The sequence below is a fragment of the Macrobrachium rosenbergii genome, chromosome 41 (assembly GCF_040412425.1).
Source record: "Macrobrachium rosenbergii isolate ZJJX-2024 chromosome 41, ASM4041242v1, whole genome shotgun sequence".
NCBI lineage: Eukaryota > Metazoa > Arthropoda > Malacostraca > Decapoda > Palaemonidae > Macrobrachium > Macrobrachium rosenbergii.
The window spans coordinates 88,419,467-88,439,554 of record NC_089781.1 but is presented as its reverse complement, the minus strand read 5'-3'; the positions used below and the strand labels follow the sequence as shown (position 1 = coordinate 88,439,554).

The window sequence follows — 20,088 nt, the reverse complement described above, 5'->3', positions numbered from 1 at the left end:
AGCATGCTTCCACAACCGGAAGTGGACCTGTTCGCCACGCACGAGAATCACAAACTCCTAATATATGTGCCTCCAAACGTGGACAGTCAAGTAACAGCAAGAGATGCCTTCCTAAGGACTGGAACAAGGGGAGGACAATATCTTTTTCCTCCATTGTCCCAAATTTTGAAGGTTTTGAGCAAACTTCTAACCTTCAAAGGAACAGCTTACTTAATAGCCCCAAATTGGCCAAACAGGCATTGGTTCCTATTGCTTCAACAACGGACAAAAAAGAGCAATACCACTATTGTCCGCTGTTCTATTCCAGACAGTAGGAGGGAAAGTCGAGTACATCCTTCTTTCTGAGCCAAGACCTTCACGCATGGCTTTTTTAAAAATATCGTGAAAATTACTCACCCAACATTGCTAGGTACCTAGTGCAAAATTTACAGACATTATCTATCAGACAATACCAGTCCATATGGAAGATATGGCTAGGTTATATCCATACTGAGAGCCCAGTTGAGATTTCTATAAGAAACACTTTATTTTTCTTGTATACCCTTCTGAAGACAAATGCCTTGTGTTTACAACAGTCATGGCATACAAGGTTGCATTAATGGAACCCTTGCTTTATGGATTCAGGATTGATTCTAGTATAGAAGTTGTCATTTCCCTTTTGCAGTCTTTTGCTCAACAGAGGCCCGCTCCCGAAAGGCTTCCAATTACTTGGTCCATGAACAAGGTGCTTAGACTTCTATCAACCCCTCAATTCAGCAGACCCAATACAACCAAATTGCACATGCTACAAAAGGCGATCTTCTTGATTGCATTAGCATCAGAGCTTGTATTAGTGAACTGGGCTCTCTTAGATGGGGACAATGCATATTGCAAACAACTGACCATCAATTATTATTGTTCCCTGGCCCATCATTCCTAGCCAAGAATGAGGATCCTTTAAAAAGGAAATCTATTCTTATAAGAAAAGTCAACTTAGCAGACAAGGCATTATGCCCAGTTCAAGCACTTAAGATTTCCTAGAAGTCACAGCAGACATCCCAGAGGGTCTGATTTTCCTGCACCCTAGCACAAACTAACCACTCTCTCTACAAAGACTGAGAATGATTGTAGTGTTTCTCATTAAAAAGGCAAATACACACTCCTTTCCTAGATCACATGATATTAGGTAAGTATGTCATTGGCCTTCTAAAGAAATGTCTCTTTCAAAGAAGTCTCCAAACATACAGGGTGGTTATCATTTAAATTAATGCCATGGCTCGAACAAATTCGACTACACTGTGTATCAGTAGGTGGCATGGTTAGTCTTAACCCCTAGGTGCTACAGCAGAAAACCAGGGGTCTTATTGACGGTGAGTGTGCTAACTATCGCTAGGAGAAGGGCAACAGTACTGCAAACAAACCCAGTGCTTAGGTAAGCCACTGTAGAGCTACATCCTAAAACGTAAGTTCGTGTATAGTTTCTTGTTCCTTAGTACCGAAACCTGAAGACTATTTGGAATAAAGAATTGGACTTGAAACCTGTGGCTTGACCTAGGACCAGAAATGTTTTTTCTTTGGGGTGTTGGGATTAAAAATTGAGAGCTTAGCCTTTTTTGCCACCTGTCAATTTCTTTGTAAAGCTCCTTAAGGATGAAACAAGGGACTACACTATCAAAAAACTGGTTTTGACGCAGGAAAAACCTATTTTGGTAGTCGCTGTTGAGTCCTCAAAACTCTCCCACTTCCCTGACGAAAAGGCATGGGATTTGGGCAAGGGATCATCCTGCATTGATCAACAGAGAGTAATGGCTCCTTGGTCTTTAATGGCCCGGTCGTAAACAAGAGGGTGGATAAGCTTGCACCATAATCAGTTCTCTTTCTTGCAGGTTCTTTTGACATTGGGAAAACTGGGTTCAGCTTCGCTGAAGATAAGGGAAAGTGCCCTCTTATCTTTGAGTCCATTATATACTCCATCATGTGTTATAATATTAATCATTACGACACAATACCTGGCCAAAAAGACCAACTAAAAGAGAATTCTTTTATACTGTATTAGTTTGGTCACCATGGAGCTCTGGTAGACCATGGGAAGTAACTCCTTGAGGACTCAACAGCGACTATCAAAAATAGGTTTTTCCTACATCAAAACCTGTTTTATACAGTGTACAGTATATATTAATAAATGGAATAGAGATAATTAGCTTTTATGTACTTTATGTAGGTCTGTATGCTGTTAATACAGGTATTCGTTTTTATTTATCCTGAATAAAGAAAGGTCTAAAGGAAACTCCAGCTTGATAACTTTGTGTGACTTTACTTAATCATTTATTACAGAACATGGAAATACAGTTGGCAAAAACTGTACCAGTGACCTACCAAAAAAATTTCCTTAAGAAAAAGACATTCAAATTCAAATTTTAGTCATCAGTCTTTCAAAGTAAGTTTAATTTGAGGTCAACAGCATCATCTTCAAAGTTATGATCAGGGTTATCGGGAGCTGTAGGGGGCTCTAGTAAGGGAGATGATGGCAAGAAATTGGAAAGACTAATAGGGGTAGGATTCCTGGTTGTATCTTTCTTGTAGAATCTCTTTAGTGTGGTCTGCTTTGTAATTTTCTTTTTTTCTCCATAAATTTCACAGTAGCATTGTAAAGGTTCATTCACTTGCCATTTGACTTGGTGAACCTTGCAACATTTGGGTCCGTACCCTCAGTTCTGGTATAGCCACATTCACTTTCAAGAACTCACCAGCAAACCCCTTTACAGTGAACTGTTGTACTTCCTCTGTTGTGCTTCTGACTCAATTAAATCTTCATTAATTAGCTCTCCCGTGACATATTCCAATAAGTTTTCAGTATCTTCCACTTCAACATCAAAATAAGGCACTTTAGCAAGTTCCACAATTTTTTTTCATTAATGACATTGACATGCTGGTCTTTTTAAAACCCTGGAAGTTATTAAAAAATGTGCGAATTTTTTTCATATGCTCCGAATATACTTCTCTGTCACTCCAAGCTGATTTATATTTTTTATACAATGTAATATGTTGATTGATTTCCGAATGTCATGAAGGGTTATTTAATCACTGTTTATTGCTGGTACAGCTTTAGGAAAAGAGCTAGATGTAAGTCTGCACAGTCATAAAACAGGTAGATCATTAAGTGAGGAGTGACTGTTGACTTTGAAAGTATCTTCCATTTACAGTATTTACTGGTAAATGAAAACTTTATTTTACAAAAAATGTAATCATGTTTTTGTCGTCTCATTTTTATTTGATTGTGGTTTGTTAGCAAACTTTTGATGATTGGTATTTTTGGATTTGTACTCTTCATGGCAAATTAGTATATACAGTATATGTTTGTGGGATAGTATATGTAGTTACCCAACTATTTCCTTTACAGTATTTGCCTCCTGGACTGGTCACCATAGGTTGCATAAGCAACGTTACAAAATATGATCTAAGTGTGAGTCTTCCTTTCATGATTTATGGAAGAGTGCCAATAACACGAATAAGTCAGGCATATACTGCTCTTCTCAAAAAGGTAAGACTACAATGAAAGTTTTCTTTTTCAACACCCTTTGCTTCTGTAGTTTGAAGATACAGTACTATTAATTTTATGTTATTTTATACTTGTCATTTGTTCCTGTGAGGTTACTAACCTTCATCTCATGTGAATAGCCTTCAGCATCATCTAATTCAGCCTTTAAGTAACAAAGTAATTAAAGTTGGAAGGTAGGTGAACAGCAGGGTACTACCTTCTCACGTGTCATTTACCATGTCAGTTTTCTTTGGCCACAGCTGAGAGGATGTTTCTGTTGCATCCATGGTTATGGACCTCTGCTTGGTTTTAAAGATTATGTTAATTATTAGGTATTAATTTTGAATTGGTGGTTATTTAGTATGTTAGGGGTACTTCAATAGGGATTATTTATTTCATATATTTATAACTTTTTTTTTTTGTGTTTGTGGTTGTTCATTATGTCATGGATACTTGAACAACATTTGAGTCTTTTCTTACTTTTGGAACCTGTTTTACTTTAATAAAATTGCCTCAAGTCAACAGGGCCTACACTGAATTAGAGCATTATCATTCATCCCCTGCTTAGTACAACAAGTAACTGTGAAGCTGGCATTTTCAGTTTGAGGTACACACTATTTGAGGTATGGCAAAGGTTGATAACCTTGAGTTCTGATTTTTTCAGACTACAGTGCCAGTCTTGTTCTGGGAGGGAAAACATATGACCTAAGGAGTTGGGCTCTATATAAAAGTCAAAGGTTTGCATCCTAATAGGAAAAATCATATATTTTAGAATAATATACATTTTTCCCAAGTATCATGAACCTTCTTGTAACCATCCCACACATTTTCCCCTATCTGTGGAGGAAACAGTTGTTGTGTTAGTGACAGGAAATGGTTGGTACCCCATCACTCACCTGCCACCATTTTCTTGAGTGATTTAATGTGTTTATCTTAGTAAAGACCTTTTTCATACCATGACAAGGATGCAGTCTAAAATGAAAATGTTAATAATTTGTAATCTTTTTAATATCTTTAGGTAACTGAATCAAATAATGCTGATGGAGATGAAGAAATCTTTTCCTTGGAATCTCTCTTCAAGAAAGGGCAGTATGTGGTTACCAAAGTGGAGTCTGTTGAGAAAGCTGAGCACATGCATAAAGGTTAGTATATTAACTGACTGTTTGTTCATGAGACTTACCTGTCAGATATATATAGCTGTATTCTCCGAAGTCCGACAGAATTTCAGAATTCGCGGCACACGCAGTGGCCGGGCAGGTGGTTAGTACCCATACCCGCCGCTGGGAGGCGGTATCAGGAACCATTCCATTTTCTATTCAGATTTTCTCTGTCGCGGACTGTCAACACCTGTTGTCAGTTCCTCCGCCATTTGATTTCGAAATTTGTTGTCACTTAAGTATTTTGGTTGTTTTTTGGTATTCGACTGGATCTGTGACTTGGCATACGCTCTTTGTGGACCGTTTTTATTTTGCTTTTGACTTTTCTTATAATTAAGATGTCTTACCTCTAGCTATTGAGTCTGTAGCTTGGGTGAATGTAAGGTGAGGCTATCGAAGACTTTGATAGTTCCTCACACTTTATGTATGATATGTAAGGGTGTTCAATGCTCTATGATAATCGGTATAATGAATGTGTGGGATTATCTGAGAGTGAGTGGAAGAAATATGAAGCCTATATGCTTAAATTGGGCGTGATAGGCTGAGGAGATCTTCCTCTAGAGTGCATCCTTAGATGGACAGTCAGGGTTTTCTCCTACTAGTAACCCTGTAGTAAATTTTAGTACTAAAGTGAATGCAATTCAAACGCAAAAAGTGTTAGTGCTAGTGCCCTAGTGTTGTGGAGGGGGCGTCAGATCGGCCCTATAATGCCTCTAGGCCTGGACCTCTGTCGAACTCCCAGGACCAGGGAGGGGGGCATGTCGAAAGCCGCATGAGGGTTACGGGGCTTCCCACCGATCTGGCGTCCCTTTGGCAGGTCCTGATGACGCTACCCAGGCTGCCAGGGATCGTGCACAGGCACGCATCCTGAAGGATTGCTTCTCGTCCTCCGACACGTCCTCCCGCCTCGGGGTTGGAGCTCTCAGTTGGACTCTCGCCCTCTTAAGAGAAGCTTAGAGGAGAGGGCGCTTCATGTCCTCTTCCTCTAGACGTTTGTGCTCTTCCCGAAAGTTGCGTGGATATTCCTCCGCAGAAGAGAATAAAGTGTTTTTCGGATGATGACGCTACTCGACCCCCCTGTCGCGCTAAGGCAAGGGCTAGAGCTTCTTCCCCTGTGAGAAGGAAGTATATGTCTCTCGCCCCTTTCCTTCTCTCAGGTTCAGCCCTTCTCCTGAGAGAGTTGCTTCTCCAACGCGTAAGATTTTGTTGGGTTTGCAACAACTGCTGGATGCTCTCATGAACCTTTCAAGATTCGAAACTGCCTGTTAAGAGGTACAGACTTTCACCTTCGTCTCCTGCTTCGTCTTCCTCGTCTGCTAGATGTTTTGGGGCTTCTCGTCTGTCGTCTAGAGAGTGTGTTTAGTGGCTTCCTAATCGTCTTCCCCGATTTGAGGTGTTGGACTTTTCTCTTGACTCGCGCCAGGAGCGCGTGTCTTGCTCTTCGTCGGCGCTTCTCACACTTCACGCGCCTCACCTTGGCGCTTCGGCGCGCTTCAGCCATGGCGCCGCAAGCGCGCCTCGCTGTGACTCTCTTCTCGTACTTGCCACGGAGCCTCTCGCGCGTCACGCCATGGCGCTCCGCTCGCCGCGTATAGCTTCAAGTCTTGTGTTGACGCCGCTCCAGTTGTACATCATGACGCACAACTTCCCGCTTCACATCTGATGTCCTTCTTAATTTAGCCACGACTTCTTCGATCGCGGGAGTTCCCGCTTATGTATCGGCGAATCGGAACTACTTTCACCACTCACTCAAGACCCGCCAGCTGGGGAAGAACATCCTCTTTCGTCACAGCCTTTGGATGAAGAGAAACATCTTACGTCTTCTTCTTCCTCTGATTATCAGACTCTGGCTATTTTACTTAAGGATCTGTTTCCTGAGACTTTTCAACCTTCGGCTCCTCTCTCTCCACCTTCGCAGTTGTCTTTTTCTTAAGGGGAGCGTTTGACGAAAAAATCGAAAAATCAAAATTTTCTGGGATATTTTATATATGGCATCATACATATCCTGACTATCTTCTCAGAAAGTTTTATTTAAAAATTCGCCATAGTTAGGAGTTATAAACAAAAACAGTAACCCTATCATAGACAAAATTACATTTTTCGTATAATGTAATGATAATGTCAGTATATCGGTAGTAATTTCCTTTTAGCTATGAAATAATAATATCTAATGCGTTTTATGGCAACCCTGTGGACCTAGTACGCATCAGCGATAGCCAGGAATGCCGCAGGGCAGTCAGTGGCAGTCAGTCAGTAGCAGCTCAGAGCTTGACCAAGTAAGACGTCGCGCTGCCCAACCTGAGCTGTGTTTTGACACTCACTTCATCTAGCTTCATTTAGCGAAGTTATGTTACTTTGCGAGTCTGTTGTTATATTTTTTGGCTTTTCAAATATGTCATAAAAACATCAAACTGTGTAACAGCAAGCAAATAAATACACAGAGAAGCAAAAAATATCGTATATCTCAAAACTAAAGTTATCGACATTCAAACTGCATCTCCTCCATAACGAATGCACCGATCTCAATGATACAAAAAGCAAACGAAAGCTAAATAAATTGCATACAAACAAAGGGGCTTCCATGGGAAGCAACACGAGACCCGCACCACGAGAGAGAGTTTTTTCCCGAAGGAGTGTCACTTCCAAGAGAGATAGCAAGTGACTCCTTTCATCTCCAGACTCCATTAGCAACCGGGCTTCATTTTGCACAAGCCTGGAAAGAGAGAGGGGCAGACGTTTGGTCCCTCCTACTGTTAGAGAGAGGTTACTTGATTCCCTTCCTGTCTCCTCCTCCTTTGTTTTTTGTTTCCCAGTTGCCATCCTGTCAAACAGAAAATTCTGTTTGACCTGCTCAAACAGATGCTCGAGCGGAGAGCAGTGGAACAGGTCTTGGACTCGCAGTTCCCCGGGATTTTACTAAGATTGTTTGTAGTCCCAAAACTTTCAGTAGGCTGGAGACCCGTCTTGGGCGTCAACAGGTCGAACAACTTGGTCGGAAGGAAAAGTTCAAGATGGAACCTCGCAGTCAATACTAGGAGCCCTTCATCCCGGGGATTGGATGGTAGCTTTGGATCTCCAAGATACTTATCTTCACGCCCCAATTCATCCACGTTCGATGAAGTATCTCAGGTTGTCTTGGGGGACTAGGCGTACCAGTTCAGGGCTCTCTGCTTTGGACTCTGCACAACGCCATACCACGTTGAAAGCACCGCTTCTCGTCCGATCAGCGAAGTTAAGCAACGTTGGGTCTGGTCAGTACTTGGATGGTGACCGCCTGGGAACACCAGATGCTGTTGGCGTCACATTTTGCTCGGAGGGTGTTTACACTTCTCATGAAAAACGTTGCGATGCAGTTGCACCTGTCGCACGTCAGGATCTCACTCTACTTGGACGACTGGTTGATTCGGCGTCGTCGGCGAAAAGGTATCTGGAGGACCTTCAGTTGACTCTGCAACTTCGTGAAGTCCCTGGGACTTCTGGTCTGTGGAAAAGTTGCAGCTGATCCCCTCACTGTCCATTGTGTCTGGGAATTCGGATGTATTCAGCGGCTTTTATAAGCGTCTCCGTCGCAAGAACGGCAACTTCTATGTACGAAAAAGTCTCGGCCTTCTTGGGGAAGGAAACATGCTCGGTGAAGGAATGAATGAGTCTGCTGGGGACCATTTCCTCGCTGGAGAAGTTTGTTTCCCTGGGAGTCTGCATCTCAGGCCTCTTCAGTTCTTTCTGTTGGAGAACTGGCAAAGCAAGGAAGACTTGAAAGAGGAATTGAGAATTCTTCCTTCTATAAAAGAGGATCTGTAGTGGTGGCTCGATCCAACGAAATTGCAGAAAGGATCTCCCTCAAGCTTCTGAACCCCAACCTAGTGTTGTTTTTCCGGCCGGGTCGTCAACAGGTTGGGGGCAACACTAGGGGAGAGGAAGTGTTAGGAACCTGGAGAGAGGAACAGGTGTCCTGGCACATCAACATCAAAGATTTGGCGGCTATCTTTTAGCTTTCCAATTCTTGAGGTCCAAGTTTGCAATCGTGTAGTTCTAGTAAACTCGGACAACACTCGGCATTGGATTACCTCAAGAGACAGGGCGGAACACTCTCTTGTTCCCTGTTCAGCCTTGCAAGAGAGATTATTCTTTGAGCCTATGCTCGCAACATTTCGATTCTCACAAGTTTTGGTGCAGGGGTCGAAAATGTTCGAGCAGACCTGCTCAGTTGGTGCCATCAACTCCTGCCGAAGGAATGGACCCTTCATCAGGAGGTTTGCCAAGATTTTTGGAATTTTTGGGGTCGCCATCTTGTGGATCTTTTCACGACCTCAACAACAGTGAGGCTCCCTCTATAAAGCTCATCTGTACTCGACCCGGGGGCAGATGCGATAGATGCTCTTCCCTGGGATTGGATGGGAATAGATGTTTCGCCTTTTTCCCGTTCAAAATTCTGGGAGAAGTCATCACAAAGTTCGCGGCCTCACAAGGGACGAGGATGACTCTCATCCCCACGTTTTGGCCTTCGAACCACTGGTTCTCGGAGTTTCTCTTCTGGTTGGTAGACGTTCCGAGGACCCTTCCTATGAGAGCAGACCTGCTCATACAACCCCACTTCGCGAGATATCTTCAAAATCTCCCCGCTCTGAACCTGACTGCTTTCAGACTATCGAAATTGGTCAGAGCGAAGGGGTTTTTCTGGCCAGGTGGCACGGGCCATCGCTAGAGCCAGAAGTTCTTCATCTAACAGGATATATCTAGCGAAGTGAGCAACCTTCAAAGGTTGGTGTAGAAAGAAGGGCTTTTCTCTTCCTCTATCACTGTGAGCCAGGTTGCGGATTTTCTCCTTTACTTAAGAGAACAACTCGGTATAGCAGTTCCGACTATCAAGTGTTATCGGAGCATGCTTTCGACTGTTTTCAGACACAGAGGATTAGATTTGTCTGACAATAAGGACCTCCACGATCTTACGAGCTCTTTCAAGACGTCCAAGGTTCCTCAGCTAATTCCTCCTGCTTGGAACTTGCACGTAGTGCTCAAGTTTTTGATGATTAGTCCTTTTGAGCCTCTCCACTCTGCATCTCTTAAGGATGTTACTCGAAAACGGCATTCCTCACGGCTCTGGCGACGGCGAAGAGAGTGAGCGAAGTTCGAGGTCGTCATGTGAGCTTCAAGGAACACGATGCTGTCTATTCTTTAAGCCCTAAGTTCTTGGCTAAGAATGAAAGGCCTTCTAACCCTTGGCCTAGACACTTTGAAATTAAAGGTTTAGTAGACCTTATTGGACAGGAACCTGAGGGAGTTCTATGTCCAGTTAGAGCTCTCAAGTACTACCTTAGAAGAACACAGGACACTCGTGGTCCCTCGGATAATTTATGGTGTTCTGTGAGACAACCAGTTAAACCTATGTCGAAGAATGCACTGGCATTCTTCATTAGGGGACGTCATTAAGGGCGCACACTCTAGTTGTGACGACTCAACTTCAAGTTGTTGAGAGTTAACACTCACGAGGTGAGGGCAGTTGCTACCTCCATGGCGTTCCAGAAAAATATGGTACTCAATGACATTCTCAGTGCCACATTTTGGCGAAGTCAATTCGGTGTTTGCCTCACACTCTTGGCAAGATGTTTAGGTAGCATACGAAAATTGCTTTCGCTGGGACCATACATTGCTGCTTCAGCAACCTTGGGGACAGGGGGTAACTCTGATCCTATCCCCTTTTTAATTGTGTTTTTATGGTTGTTGGGTCGACTACTGGAGGCAGTCTCCCAATCCTTTGCAAACTAACGCTTTAGGTGTTGGTTAGGTGGTTAGTAATGCTCTTTTGTCCTCTTTGTATGGTCTATGATCTAGTCACATTGTGGTCACGCCCGTTGACAGATCATCTAGAAGTCGCCAGCTATATAGGTCACTACCTCGCTGGGGTCTCTAGTAAAGCAGAAGCAGACTAGAGTGACAGTAACCACTCAGTCAGCTACGCTATCAGATAAGGAACCAAAATAATTTTACCAATAATTGGTTTTTCCCTAATTCTTGGCTGTCTCTACCCCCTCCAAAGGTGGTATTCAGCTATATATATATCTGACAGGTAAGTCTCATGAACAAAATGATATTTTAATGATAAAATAAAGTTTGTTCATACTTACCTGGCAGATATATATATATTCATATTGCCCTCCCTCCTCCCCTCAGGAGTCAGTGGCGTTAGAAAATCTGAATAGAAAATGGGAATGGTTCCTGATACCCGCCTCCCAGCGGCGGGAATGGGTACTAACCACCTGCCCGGCCACTGCGTGTACGCCGCGAATTTTGAAATTCTGTCGGACTTGAGAGAATACAGCTATATATATATCTGCCAGGTAAGTATGAACAAACTTTATTTTATCATTAAAATATAATTTTTGAACTTTTTTCTGATTTGATTTTTTGTGAAGCATTAAGGGATGTCATGACCACTTGTTATCTGCTTTATATTGGAGAACTTTCCAGTTTTAATTATCCGTCGTTAATAAAAGTGTTTTATTTATTAAAACCAAGTTGCTCCAGCATTTTACTTAGTGTTGTACACAAGAGTGCACATTTCCAGGCAATCCACACTTCAACAAAGAATATTGGTTGCTGTTGCTAGGTGGCTCACTAGTGGAGTTTGTTTTCTCTTACCTCGACAAACACACTAACATTGTTTCAAGCTAGGAAATAATGGGGAAAATTTATATGTAGAATGTTAATATGAAAAAATTTGGTTAGCAGAGTTGAGAATATCTGTTCTGAGTTTATTTTAGGGTTGAAGAGCTTTCATAAAAAGTGGGAAGTTTTATGTCAGTAAATAAGCAAGCTAGGCAGTAATATAAAATTTTGAAAGCTTTCCACCGTTTTTGTTAATCTAAAATTCCATGTAAAAAGAAAGTCTTGAACTGTCGTTTTTCCCAGACGATATCAAATACACAATTGTGTATACTGCCTTTTAAGTCGTGCCAAAACACACACACACACACACACACACACACACACACACACACACACACACACACACACACACACACTCTCTCTCTCTCTCTCTCTCTCTCTCTCTCTCTCTCTCTCTCTCTTGCAAAGTGTCGTAACTATTCATAGCCTAAACTGACTGTGGTAATGTCTGGACAGTGTCCAATCCTGTTATCATCTGGTTGCACAAAATATCATGTGAATGCTAAGTGCCATATACCTGTGCCATTATTGTAAGAGCTCTTTTCTCGTTCTTCTGGTGATGTTGCCTTTTTTTTTCACATTAACTAATATTCTGGTAAGTCTATAGTCGATCAGTTCTGAGTCTAATTAAATTGCTTGGTACAACTGTACAGTAAATTTTTCATCTTGTTTTGTAACTTTAATCTTGGGCATTGGCTAAATTCAATTACTACTTCTCTCTCAGCTTTTCTGTGCTGTGATATCCCATCATTCCTATATGGCCACTGGAGTCTCCGGTACCAGTATCCCCTCTGGCCTGACTTTGACTTTTCTGTCACTATCTGATAGCCTTTCTTAACACTCTTACTTTTTGTATTTTGTCTGTCTCAATTGCAGTTGTGTACAAAATTAAATTATGGGAATCTTGTGATTTGCGTGTAAGCAAAGTACTATGTCATCTAAGTGTTTTGCAAGTAGGATGTTGGTAACAGTAGTGGTTGCAGCAGTGAGATTGAGATACTTCTTTAGGATTTTATTCCATGTGGTTCTGCAGTTTTTATTCAGCTGTAGAAGGGAATTTACCATCACTGTAGTAGGAAATTTACCAATCTGTTGTGTTTAGATTGAGGGTCTATGTATAATAATGGGGTAGGTGGCTATGTTAAAAATAAAGTTTTCCTGTTGTGACAGAAGAGTGTCTCCCTTAGTGGGGCAGGTAACTCTGCTGTATGTAAAGTGCTAATGTAAACTTTTAGCTTAGCAGATTAGTGGAATTTTTGCCGTTTCCTAAAATGGTAAATGTGAAAAGAGCCTAAAATTATTCTAAAAAAAAAAAAACATTCGTTGGCTTTATTGCTATATTTTTGTTGTTGCTAGTCATTCTGATTTCATTTACAAAATAAATCCAGTTATTAATTTTATTAGTGTTGCTGTGCTAATTATAATATTTTGGTTTTTCAGTGAATCTCTGTTTGATGCCCCAAGAAGTGAACTTTGGTGTTGCTGCTTCTAGACTTCAAAAGGGTGTATTGTTGCAGTGTGTTGTAGCAAGCATAGAAGACAATGGATATGCTATGGAAACAGGCATTTCAAATGTGAAAGTAGCATTTTTGAACAGAGCAAAAGCTGAAGGTGCAGGTAAGCAGTAATTTTTCTTTTGATTCCTGTTTTGTTTTTGTACCTTCCATAAACAACTGACTTACATCACCAAGGAATGCCAGTAAGTTGAAATGGAAGGAAAGATTGGTTCTGTACAGGTGCATTTATAAATTGTCCACGATTTATGACCAGGTGTTTGTCAGGACATGCTTTTAATATATGTAATCTGTAATTTTTGATAGTGTAGTTGCTTGTTTCGTCCTCAAAGAGTTACCCCCTTGGTGTGCCAGCGCTCCTCGGTGACTAGACTAGTATCAAGGAAATATTTTTCTAGCCTGGTCTTGTAGCCGGGTATTGTGTCGTAATGAAAACACTATGACACGTGATAGAGTACAATGGATTCAAAGATAAGAGGGCATTTACCCTTATCTTCAGTAAAGCTGAACCCAGTTTTTCCTACATCAAAAAATACAAGAAGTGACTATTGCGCATGCGCGTCTGCCATTTTGTTTACGACCAGGGCAGGCAAAAGACCAGCTCCATTACCCTCTGCTAGTGGAAGCTACGTGCTTGACTGTTCAGTGCTGTTTACTGTTTTCATTAGCAAGAATCATGGAAACATCCAAACTCAAAAGTTAAGTGCTTATTTTAAGCTCCAGTTAAAAATTGCTAGTTTAAACTGTGGAACAAATGTTTTTGTGTACGGAATCCGGAAACCGGACTTTGTTTTCAGAGTACCTGGTTGGTGCTCTCTCACAATCTCTGTTATTTGCGAAAGCCCCAAAAATTTGAATTTTTTATCATTCAATTTAAAAGTGTAACTAAAGAAATGTCCCACAATTTGTTATTAATTTAGATAATCCTTTCAGATAATGATGTCCACAATAGCCTAGGCAGTAGCCTACATAAGATGGTAGCCTAACAATTTCATTGTGAATAATTTAAATATAGTAGATGTTGTCTGTAGCCTATATCCTATGATTACATATCCTACAGGTGATTTAAATAACCTGGATTAGGTACTAGCCCAATTTAAGTAAGTAAGAACCTTTTAAGACATATTCTTTTATGGTCCTAGGCAGCAACCTAGTTTACACCAAGGATCCTAGAATATGAGAAACAGAAAACTAATCCAGGACTAGGCAGTAGCTATATTAGTTTAAGTGATAAACTTTTACAAAACATCCCATTATTGGACAATCATTTTCCTAGACGGTAATCTAGAACTAGATGAAAATAGACCTGTGCCAGATGAGATGGTAGCCTACCCTTAAGGCTACATACTAAGGCAGTTGTGTTTTATGTAACCATACCCTTGTGAATTAAATTAAATCGTCCAGATTAGGCAGTACTCTAGATTAGAGTAAGCAATAACCTGGCTCTTAAGATTATACATTATTGACTATTTTTTATAATAGACCAAATAACCTAGGATTGGATACAAATAAGGGAGGTGGTCAACCTGAGCTAGACAGAAATAGTAGCCTAACTGTGTTTACTTGTTAGCAAGTAGCTAGTTTTATATAGCCTGTACATTTAAGTGTGACCTATAAAAATCTGGATTAGCTAATACCCTGTACTAGGCTAAGAAAGAACAGTGAGCCTAGGAGTACATATAAACAGTATTCTAGGATTAATAACATTGGTAAGGGAAGCCTGGGAGTGCATATAATCAGTATTCTAGGGTCAGTAACATTGGTAAGATCTTATGAAGCCTATACCTTTACAGGTGATATAAACCTAGAACAGGCAATAGCCTAACTAGATTAAGTGGAAATCCCTTATTTAGGGAATGTTCCTACTGTTAATTTAGAAACAGTGGGGCTGAGTATCAGACAGAAAGGTAGTCTTGGCTACATAAAACAAAAACCAGATTATAAGAGGATTAATTTTTGTGCAGCTTATATCCTTAGGTTTTTAATTAAACCTAGAATAAAAAACGGCCTAGAATAGGTTAAGTGAGAATCCTCTAAGAGATCTTCTGTCCTTAGATTAATGTAGATTATACTAGAAGGATTAACCTAAGCCATATAAAACAGTAGCTTGGTTTAGTTATTAAACAAATTAGTTTATAGAAGATTGGTCCATATGGCATGACAATTTAGAATTAAAATTTCGCATAGCCATTACAAAAGGACTAACAGTATAAGTAATGCAGCCCTATATGCTGTCAGAGTCAACCTAAACCTAAAATGGTTTAAGTTAACTTGGATATTTTATAAAAGATATTACATTTACACACTAGTAATCAAACTAACCTGTAAGATGTAATATGCTAACAGCACGGGGTTTTACAAAATTGCCTGTTTTTAAAAACATCTTATACTTATTAGTTTCTAATAACAACTTGGTTCTTTCACTACAGGGCCACCATTATGCAGGACCCGCAGCTCAAGTGTTCCGTAGCAAATTGCTCGGTTCGCTTTTTGCCAGTGGATGCGGCCCATTCCACCTACCATGAGCATAGTCCTTGCAAAAAAAAGACAGACTTGCTTGATTGCCAGTTATGTGTGAAATTTGCAGTATGCTCTTGGCAGCAAGTTTTAAGGACGAGACAGCTCGTTTCAAGCTGTCACGATGGGTCCTAGGGTTCAGGAAGGGGGAGATTATTATCATTCTGGCAGAACTCCGGCAGCAAATATTTAACCCCTTCTCAGAAGATCTATATTTAGGCCAAAACCCAGTAACATCAGTCCCCAATACCTTCCAGGTTAACCCTGCGGAGGAAATAGAGGAAGTTCCTCTTGAAGGTGATTATCTTACAGTTGAAGTTGATATTGCTGCCGAAGTGACCTTGCTGAACCCAGAAGGATCAGGGACACTACCTTCAGCTAACCATGGGAGAAACTTTTCTGAAGGAATTCAATCCCCCTTGCAACTCTCAGAAGCTGGTCAGGATCCCTCCCCCAAAAGGGATACAAGGATTCAATTAGCCCCAATTGACTACATTTTTGGAGGGGTATAGTAACTCACCAAGGACCTTTGCCCCCTGGGTAACAGGCAGTCACTGTTCAGCTGTGGATGCTGTCAGATTATGCAAGCTCCCCCAAAAGGGATACACAGTTTACAGCATTTGATCAGTTCCGTAAGGAAATTATGAGTAATATCAAAGATGCCCTTGCCACAGAACGGGTTCTTCTTTTATGATGAGACAGCCTATGGAAGCTTCTAGGCTGCCTAAGATGGTGCTATAGTTGTCGTCAAAGAAAGCTCTGTTAAGCATTGAGAGCTGGTTGACAGAAAAGAGGAATACGGGGAAAGTACTCCTCCTCTCGCTTATCCAAGAGGAGATACTTATGTGACTGGGGAAGTGCTGTCGTTGGGAGTTACTGCCTCCTCCCAAGGGGATTTCTCCAGTTTAATTGACTCGTCACAGAGATCTGCCTTCTCCTCATCCAAGATCTTATTCACGACTTCAGAACTCAAGCATTTGACTAGGGACATCTTTAAGGTCTTCAAGATCTTAAGTTTTCTTGACTGGACTGTTGGCACCTTAGCAAAGAAAATTGAAGATTGCACCTCTCTACAAGATAACTTCGCTACAGATTGGCTGGGAGTGCTCTCATGCACAGATAAAGCGATCAGGGATGGATCCCAGGAGCTGGCAGCTTTGTTCGCAGTGGGAGTGCTTAAGAAGCGAGAGCAGTGGTGTTCATTCACTTCCAAAGGGGTCACTCCCTGCCAGAGATCCACACTTCTTTTTGCACCTTTAAATCAGCATGGTCTCTTTCCCAGCACTACAGTAAAATATATCGCAACGGAGCTGCAAAAGAAATCCACACAAGACTTGCTGGCCCAGTCCACAAAACGTCTGAAGGAGTTTGGACGTTCCTCATCTTTCACATCGTTTGCATCTAGAACGGTTTCCCCTCTACAACAGCAGGCATTTCGAGGTGGTAGAGGTAGATTCCAGCCCCATTCTCGAGCGTATTCTAGGTCCGTTCAACCAATCAAGAAGTTGGCAAGCAAACCTTCCTTTTGCAAGTGAGGATACTATCCTCTATGTACCAGTGGGGGCCAGGTTTCTACATTTTTGGAGCAAGTGGGAGGACATGTAGAACCTTGGGTTTTAGAGGCGATCAAAGTATCATTTCTACTCACCAAGAGAGCCATAGAAGTAGTCGGAGATGTCAACATGCCGGGGTTCTACAACTGCCTATTTGTTGTCCCCAAGTCATCAGGAGGTTGGAGACCTGTCCTGGACATCAGCGCCCTGAATTTCTATATTCAGACTACAAAATTCAAAATGGAAACAACCCACTCAGTTCTGTCTTCCATTTATCAAGGGGATTGGATGGCAACCATAGACATGCGGGATGCATATTTCCAGTCCACCCAGAGGCCAGGAAATATCTACGGTTTGTGTTCCAGGACAAGGTCTTCCAATTTCAAGCGCTGTGCTTGGACTATCGACACCCCCTCAAGTTTTCACCCATGTCCTCGCCCCATTGGCAAAATGGCTACATCTCATGGGGATCAACATTTGTCTCTATTTAGACGACTGGCTCCTATGCTCCCCCTCGGAATTAAGTTGCACAGAGGACCTAAAGAAGACTCTTGCGTTAGCCCGAGAATTGGGCCTACTGATAAACCTAGGCAAATCCCAATTAGTCCCGAGTCAATCAATTCTTTATTTGGGAATGAAGATCAACTCTTGGGATTTTCAGGCTTTTCCATCCGACAAGAGAATAAAAGCCTGCATTCGGACAATTCAGAAATTCCTCTCCTATCATGGTCGGCCAACGAATTGATGAGTTTACTAGGAACTCTCTCATTCATAGAAAAGTTCATTCCATTAGGGAGAGTTCACCCGAGAGTGCTACAATTCTATCTAAAAGCCAGTTGGCAGAGGAAGTTTCTTCCGGACTCATTTGTTTTCCCAGTCACCCCCGAGATCAAAGAGGACCTTCGGTGGTGGCTTATAACAGGAAGGTTTGTAGAAGGGACATCTCTACACCCTCCTAGCCCCAACCCCACATTATACTCAGATGCATCAGATCTAGGTTGGGAGGCTCTCCTAGAAAACAACGAAGTGTCAGGGACATGGTTATCAACCCGAGAGAGAACTTCATATCAACGTGAAGGAGCTAAGGCAATACACTAAGCCCTTCAACATTTTTCAATAGCAACTTACAAATCCAGTCATAGTCCACTCGGACAATACGTCAGCTCTGGCCTACATAAAGAATCAGGGAGGGACCCACCCCTTCTCACTGTATCAAGTGACCACAGATCTCCTTATCTGGGCGCAAGGAAATCAAACCAAGATTGTTATCCGCTTTATACAGGGCAAACTCAATGTCATAGCGGAGGAATTAAGTCATTGCAAACTGGTCCTACCCACGGAATGGACACTGAATCCGCAGGTATGCACCGACCTGTGGAAATGATGGGGAAAGTCGTGGATAGATCTATTTGCAACATTGAGGAATCACGACTTCCTTTGTATTGCTCACCAGCCCCGGATCCTCTCGCGTGGGCAACGGATGTGATGCTCCAGGACTGGTCGAACCTGGATGTTTACGCCTTCCCACCGTTCAGTATGGTGAGAGACGTGATCAACAAATTTCTCCTACACGACAATGTGTCGATGACTCTGGTAGCTCCCTTTTGGACACAGAAAGAGTGGTTTCCAGATCTCCTCAATCTCCTAGTAGACTTCCCAAGATTACTTCCACAGCAACGAAATCTACTCAGGCAACCGCACTCTCACCAGTTCCATCTAGGACTTTCCACTCTTGGTCAGGAAGCTTGTCAGAGTGAAAGGCTTTTCGAGATCAGCTGCGGAAGCAGTTGCGAGATGTAGATGTCAGTCTTCCTCCAACGTGTACCAGAATAAATGGACAATATTCCGTAGCTAGTGCAGAAGACAATGTATCATCTTCATCTACCTCTGTAGTGCAAATAGCAGAATTCTTGCTATTTTTAAGGTCTTCTCGAGGATTGGTTACATCCATGATCAGAGGCTACAGAGTGATGCTCAACTCTGTATTCAAACATAGAGGTCTTGATCTATCGACTGATAAAGACATCGGTGACCTTATCAAATCACTAGATACTGCGAAACAGGAGAGGTCAGATTCCGTATCCTGGAATCTAGATGTTTTAAAATGGCTCTCAGGTCTGCCTTTTGAACCACTTCAATCCACTTCTCTCAGGGATCTTACAAGAAAGATGCTATTTCTAGTCGCTCTAGCTGCTGTCAAGAGAATTAGTGAGTTACAGGCTCTGAGCAAGAAAGTCTGTTGCTTTACTTTGGGGTTCTTAGCAAAGAATGAAACACCGTCCTTTCCCATTCATTCACAATCAAAGGTTTAACGGACATTCTAGGTCCTATGGACCAAGAGAGAGCTGTTTGTACAATAAGAGCACTAAAGTATTACAGAACTTCACCCAAAAAATGCAAGTTCTTGTTTAGTTTCTCGTTCTTGTTACCAAAACCCCAAAAGGTTTTGTAGGATAAGGATTGGGGCTTGAAACTTGTGGCTTGACCTTGGATCATGTTGTTTCTTTGGGTTGTTTGGGATTAAAATTTTGAGAGCTTAAGCCTTTTGTCACCTGTCAATTTCTTTTGTAAAGCTCCTTGAGGATGAAACAAGCAATTACATTATCAAAAAACAGGTTCTGACATAGGGAAAACCTATTTTTGGTAGTCGCTGTTGAGTCCTCAAAACCCTGCCACTTTCCTGACAAAAGGCATGGAATTTGGGCAAGGGATCATCCTATATTGACCAGCAGAGAGTAATGGAGCTGGTCTTTTGCCTGTCCTGGTTGTAAACAAGATGGCAGACGTGCATGCGCACTAGTCACTTCTTGCACTTTTTGACGTAGGAAAATCTGGGTTCAGCTTCGCTGAAGATAAGGGAAAATGCTGTCTTATCTTTGAGTCCATTATACGCTATCACGTCATAGTGTTTTCATTACGACACAATATCCGGCTACAAGACCAGGCTAGAAAAATATTTCTTTGATACTAGCCTAGTCGCCATGGAGTGCTGGCACACCATGGGGAGTAGCTCTATGAGAACTCAACAGCGACTGCCAAAACCTGTTTTATGGGGGCTCCATACCTAAGCCAGACACTTCATGACTCGGCCCTGTGTGTAGCTGAAGCTTTCTTACCTTTTCCTGCTTGTGTGTGTTTTTTTTTATGCTTTCCAGACTTTTTGT

At 41.8% G+C, this 20,088-nt stretch overlaps 1 protein-coding gene and 1 pseudogene across 1 annotated transcript in view; both read left to right on the top strand.

Moving 5' to 3' along the window:
- Rrp5 (Ribosomal RNA Processing 5) overlaps nucleotides 1-20,088 on the top strand; it is a 76,966-nt gene that overhangs the window by 7,935 nt on the left and 48,943 nt on the right. The window contains 3 exon segments of the mRNA XM_067085011.1: nucleotides 3,380-3,520; nucleotides 4,536-4,659; nucleotides 12,781-12,957. Of these exon segments, the coding sequence (XP_066941112.1) occupies nucleotides 3,380-3,520; nucleotides 4,536-4,659; nucleotides 12,781-12,957 (442 nt within the window).
- Nucleotides 7,857-7,973, top strand: LOC136827264 (5S ribosomal RNA; annotated as a pseudogene).